General features: G+C 38.3%; 2 protein-coding genes across 2 annotated transcripts in view; both read left to right on the forward strand.

The window, feature by feature from the left end:
- Window positions 1-399: 399 nt before the first annotated feature.
- Window positions 400-4190, forward strand: LOC114063524 (hypoxanthine-guanine phosphoribosyltransferase-like). The gene is made up of 4 exons (XM_027895842.1): window positions 400-523; window positions 3065-3171; window positions 3578-3761; window positions 4122-4190. The coding sequence occupies exons 1-4, from the start codon at window positions 506-508 to the stop codon at window positions 4188-4190; spliced, it is 378 nt and encodes a 125-aa protein (XP_027751643.1). The 5' UTR covers window positions 400-505.
- A 622-nt stretch (window positions 4191-4812) lies between these two features.
- LOC114063520 (hypoxanthine-guanine phosphoribosyltransferase-like) overlaps window positions 4813-6042 on the forward strand; it is a 4705-nt gene continuing 3475 nt past the window's right edge. Inside the window, exons 1-3 of the mRNA XM_027895836.1 lie at window positions 4813-4964; window positions 5389-5572; window positions 5933-5995. Coding sequence (XP_027751637.1) covers window positions 4813-4964; window positions 5389-5572; window positions 5933-5995 — 399 coding nt within the window. The remainder of the gene's footprint in view (window positions 4965-5388; window positions 5573-5932; window positions 5996-6042) is intronic.

The raw sequence follows: 6042 nt of genomic DNA on the forward strand, positions 1-6042 counted from the left end.
CTGACATTTTCTGACAGCAAGTTAGGACAAGAATTTTAAAAAGACTGTTGGACTTTGTCACAACAATGGATGTTCAAATACTGTGTAAGAAACTAGTATACAAACTTACCTTCTACTCATACACCACTAAATTACCACCTCCTACCACCATCAGCCAAATATTTGATGTGCATTTTCAATTAAAAATCAACTGCCCTACCCAGTCCTTCCCACTCGTTTGATTCATAAGCTTCATTTTGCATCTCCCTCGTTCCCCATACCTTTACTCTGATTGGTTCCAGCCGGGCTCAAGCCTATTTTATTTCTGGTTAATCAGATTAGGTAAGAAGCTGGGATTGTGATGTCAGTGCATTAATAGAAGGAAGTAATACTTCCTGCAGGAAAGATGGCAATTTTGACCTTTTAGAAGCAGGTCTTGATCTGACTGCAAGATGAAAACAGAGCAAGCCAAACTGCAGTAAGAACATCAAACTCATTCTGTGAGAGCAGAGTTCAAAGTGAGGTTATGGCTCGTGGACTGCAGGTAAGAAAGAATAAAGCCCTCATGTTTGGTGTTTTGCTTGAAGGGAGCTTTGGGTGGGGGGAAGGAGGTCAGCTTCAGCAAAAATAGTAGAACATTAGAAATAGTAACTCATGAAAGGCCTCAGTTCTTACAGGAGAAATACTGGCTTTCTGAACAGAAGCATCTTATTAGACTCACTTTTTTACAAACTTGTGACACTAATTGTTTGACTTGAACATACCTGTATTCATATTCTTTCATTCTGTGCTGATGAAACAATACTTACTTATAAATCTCTTTACTGTACAAAATTGCTGTAGTTCATTTTCTTGGGTTTTTTTCCCCCTACAGTAACTGAACAACAGATGAGACTGAAACTAAATTAAACAACTAACTCCTCAAGTTGTAAACTCATGATTTAAAAATTTAATTACTTTGTACGTTAGTTTAGCAGACTGTTTTATTATTATGGGCTGCTGCTGTATTATTTAGCATGTGCCACAATACAAATGGTTTTATGAGCCTGTCGGGTGTATGCAGCAGGTTGCTATGGCGATGTGGTGCTCAAACTGATGCAATCCTTAAGGTTCTGTTCTTGAACCTTTCATCAGACCTTAAAAAAGGCTTCATACACAGCAGCAAACAAAGTACTAACATAACAGATACTGTTTGCACAAAATACCCTCAAGGAGCACAGTTGTTAACAAAATAAAAGGTACAAAGGTGCAGTGCTGGAGGAGCTCTAAGCAGTAATGACTGTGCACATCTGTAAGCCTTAAGATTAGCTTTATTCCACAGGTACATTAACGTGGACAAAGCTCATCCCTCCCTTGAGCTGAGCCACTTGTGATGCCTCCATCAAGTGCAGCAGAGAAACTGAACTTACAGTCAAAGAGGCTGACCTTTAACTTGCTGTGCAGATGAAAGCCCAATTTATAAATGCAAAGCAAATGGTAAAGCTGAAGTACATTAAACACTGTGATCCCATTATGATTGGGCAAAAGAAACTGCTCCAATCACAGGGAGCATTGTCATTGCATTTAAGCTGCAGTTATGCAGAATGCAAGACAGATGGGGATACTGGAAAAAAATTAGAACAAAATAAAATCCAACAATAAAACAAACAGAACTTTTTAAACTGCTCATCATGTCAGCGACTCTCCTTAAAGGTGCTTTTTTGGAACTCCAAATGAAAATCATGCTTATGTGTTCCAGTTGTCTCAAACAAACATTTATTATTGTACCAATGCTTCTAATGAATTCCTACTGTCACTGACTCTTGTTGACAGAACCCCATATCCTGCCTGTGTATTCACTATTGGCAACCTCACACAGGCAGAAATTACCCCTTTTCAAGCTGTCCAGCTGGGCTAATACAACACTCAAACAATGAGCAGCTCTGCACTGCACTGAACCTGCTGTGGATGTCACTGTCTGGCCTGACCCACAGTCATACCAGTGTCACTGCCACAGTCCCTCCCAGGATCAATAAGGCACGAATAAAACTAATTTAAAAACAGTCCTTCACCTAAGCTTTCACTGTGCTGACTTTAGCCACGAAGAAAATAGAAGCTAAACCAGGCAAAACAGTAGTGCTGCCACTCAGCCAGGGCTCAGCTGTGAGGTTATTCTGCGTGTGTATCTTGGACCATTAGGGCCTATCAATTCTGAGTATCTGCAGAATACAGTTAGTCCAGCCAGGGTGAGATTCTTCATGCATTGCCTTGTAACACAATAATCTGTTCTCTGAAATCTTTACCACCTGTCTCGAGCTTTATCTTTAAATGCAGTAAGCTATTCATGGCCAACTTAAAATAAATGGCAGTAATTGCTTATCTCATTTTTGGCTGCTGTGAGTTTTGCAAGTAAAAACCTCCTACTGTTCCCTACAGTCCATTTTTCTTTTCTTCCTAAGCACTCATTTCTGCTATGCCAAAAAAAAAAAAAAAAAAAAAAAAAAAAAATTAAAAACAATTCATCTCTCTAAAGAGCTTGCAGGTGTTAACTTGTTGTTATCAATACTTTATGCTATTCCTGCCTAGTCCACAGCTCTGTGCTATTAGCAAAGCACTGTACTGAGTTCTGTGGAATGTGACTGGTGTGTACATAACCTATTTTGCACCAGTGAAGCTTTGAGCCAGCTCTGAATTTTCCTTTCAGTCAGTTCTGTATTTTTAACAATAGCAGGGCAATATTAGATGTGACAAAATCTCACTAATTTGATTTTTTTTTCTGAACTTATTTCTAATACATATTTAGCCCTCTTATTCACAATTCCTTCTGGCTGGGATTTTTTTAATGGGTTGATGATGGTCGAGAATTTCTCTTACAGTAACTGGGGCAAAGTAGTTGTCTATCCAGCTACAACTCAGACAAGCACACGAGCTCCTAAGTTATCAGACTGTGAATTGTTCTCTCAGAAAGATCAAAACCTCTCAGAAATATTTCTATTTTGACATATTATTGGGTGGGAGGAATTCTTTCTTTGCATTATCAGACTGGAAAGCTTTTTCCTGTATGACTCTGTTGCTACACTTAGAGCTATTTACCTTCCACTTGCAGATAAGAGAAGAACAAAGTGGCTACAACAAAAATCTATTTTGCATTCCTAAGCATTATGAAGAAGATTTGGAAAGAGTCTTCATTCCTCATGGACTCATCCTGGACAGGTATGAGGAGAAGGAGCAAAGTGAAGTCAATGATAATTTCCCTGTGTAGCCCATGAGAAACATGGAAACTCTGCAGCTCTAACACTTCCGTTCTAGAGTTCAGTACAGGAGGGGCTTATGGAAAAGATTCCTCTACAACATCAGTTAAGTTTCCATAGTACATCAAATATTTCCAAACCTATCTATCCTGCAATGTTTAGATTTATGGATGAAACCAACAATATGTCAAGTGGATTAGGCATCATCTTGTGCACTGCAAGTACATCACTTTCCTATTTCATCCTGTGGTCACAACTTGCTAGTTATAAAAACCCAAGGGCAAGATCAGAATTTTAACATGGACAAACAAGTATGATATACAAAACACTTGACAGAATGTGTTTTCTTTTTTTTTTTTGTCTCCCAGGACAGAACGCTTGGCTAGAGATATCATGCAAGACATGGGAAGTCATCACATTGTTGCACTCTGTGTCCTTAAAGGAGGCTATAAATTCTTTGCTGATTTGCTGGACCATATAAAAGCACTAAATCAAAATGGTGACAAATCTGTGCCTATTACTGTGGATTTTGTTAGAATAAAAAGCTACTGTGTAAGCAATTTTCTTTTCTTTGGAAAACTGACTCTCCGCATAGATTGACATTCTAAATACTGGTAGTTTACATGAAAACTCCACAAAAAATGAGTTTATGCATATATCCTGTTCAAAGCAATCCAACTGATTACACACTGAAAAGGAACTGATTTACTGATCTGTCCCAATGAACAGACGGATATTATCCATTCACTTCAACAAACATACAGCAGAATGAATCAACACGACAAAGCCAGGGCAGGGCTCCAGTATCTTCCTCTTGCAAAAAGCAAGAGCACCACACCATTCACACATACATACAGGATAACACTCTTTAGCATGCTTTATGTGACTTCCCTCTCTTCTTTCTCTTTCTAGAATGATTCACCTGCAGGAAAAATCAGTTTTGTTGGCGAGGAACTGTCTACACTACATGGGAAGGTATGAACTAGCATCTTCACCTTTTAAAGGGAAAGAAGTGTTCTTGTTTATCTTTCAGGAAGTCCATCTTTATTAAGATTTTGGTACTGCATACTTACAGCCACTTGACACNTTAACTTGTTGTTATCAATACTTTATGCTATTCCTGCCTAGTCCACAGCTCTGTGCTATTAGCAAAGCACTGTACTGAGTTCTGTGGAATGTGACTGGTGTGTACATAACCTATTTTGCACCAGTGAAGCTCTGAGCCAGCTCTGAATTTTCCTTTCAGTCAGTTCTGTATTTTTAACAATAGCAGGGCAATATTAGATGTGACAAAATCTCACTAATTTGATTTTTTTTTCTGAACTTATTTCTAATACGTATTTAGCCCTCTTATTGACAATTCCTTCTGGCTGGGATTTTTTTAATGGGTTGATGATGGTCGAGAATTTCTCTTACAGTGACTGGGGCAAAGTAGTTGTCTATCCAGCTACAACTCAGACAAGCACAAGAGCTCCTAAGTTATCAGACTGTGAATTGTTCTCTCAGAAAGATCAAAACCTCTCAGAAATATTTCTATTTTGACATATTATTGGGTGGGAGGAATTCTTTCTTTGCATTATCAGACTGGAAAGCTTTTTCCTGTATGACTCTGTTGCTACACTTAGAGCTATTTACCTTTCACTTGCAGATAAGAGATGAACAAAGTGGCTACAACAAAAATCTATTTTGCATTCCTAAGCATTATGAAGAAGATTTAGAAAGAGTCTTCATTCCTCATGGACTCATCCTGGACAGGTATGAGGAGAAGAAGCAAAGTGAAGTCAATGATAATTTCCCTTTGTAGCCCATGAGAAACATGGAAACTCTGCAGCTCTAACACTTCCGTTCTAGAGTTCAGTACAGGAGGGGCTTATGGAAAAGATTCCTCTACAACATCAGTTAAGTTTCCATAATACATCAAATATTTCCAAACCTATCTATCCTGCAATGTTTAGATTTATGGATGAAACCAACAATATGTCAAGTGGATTAGGCATCATCTTGTGCACTGCAAGTACATCACTTTCCTATTTCATCCTGTGGTCACAACTTGCTGGTTATAAAAACCCAAGGGCAAGATCAGAATTTTAACTTGGACACTGCTTAATACATGGACAAACAAGTATGATATACAAAACACTTGACAGAATGTGTTTTCTTTTTTTTTTTTGTCTCCCAGGACAGAACGCTTGGCTAGAGATATCATGCAAGACATGGGAAGTCATCACATTGTTGCACTCTGTGTCCTTAAAGGAGGCTATAAATTCTTTGCTGATTTGCTGGACCATATAAAAGCACTAAATCAAAATGGGGACAAATCTGTGCCTATTACTGTGGATTTTGTTAGAATAAAAAGCTACTGTGTAAGCAATTTTCTTTTCTTTGGAAAACTGACTCTCCGCATAGATTGACATTCTAAATACTGGTAGTTTACATGAAAACTCCACAAAAAATTAGTTTATGCATATATCCTGTTCAAAGCAATCCAACTGATTACACACTGAAAAGGAACTGATTTACTGATCTGTCCCAATGAACAGACGGATATTATCCATTCACTTCAACAAACATACAGCAGAATGAATCAACACGACAAAGCCAGGGCAGGGCTCCAGTATCTTCCTCTTGCAAAAAGCAAGAGCAGCACACCATTCACACATACATACAGGATAACACTCTTTAGCATGCTTTATGTGACTTCCCTCTCTTCTTTCTCTTTCTAGAATGATTCACCTGCAGGAAAAATCAGTTTTGTTGGCGAGGAACTGTCTACACTACATGGGAAGGTATGAACTAGCATCTTCACCTTTTAAAGGGAAAGAAGTGTTCTTGT

Source organism: Empidonax traillii, unplaced genomic scaffold (genome assembly GCF_003031625.1).
Source record: "Empidonax traillii isolate 1590-97213 ecotype Southwest subspecies unplaced genomic scaffold, ASM303162v1 scaffold472:size658359, whole genome shotgun sequence".
In the NCBI taxonomy this organism is placed as follows: Eukaryota; Metazoa; Chordata; class Aves; order Passeriformes; family Tyrannidae; genus Empidonax; species Empidonax traillii.

Bases quoted from the DNA above. Each gene is read 5' to 3' on its own strand.
- LOC114063524 (XM_027895842.1), top strand. The intron at 3,172-3,577 runs GTATGAGGAGAA...TTTGTCTCCCAG, and splicing joins CATGGACTCATCCTGGACAG to GACAGAACGCTTGGCTAGAG. The intron at 3,762-4,121 runs GTAAGCAATTTT...TTCTCTTTCTAG, and splicing joins TTAGAATAAAAAGCTACTGT to AATGATTCACCTGCAGGAAA.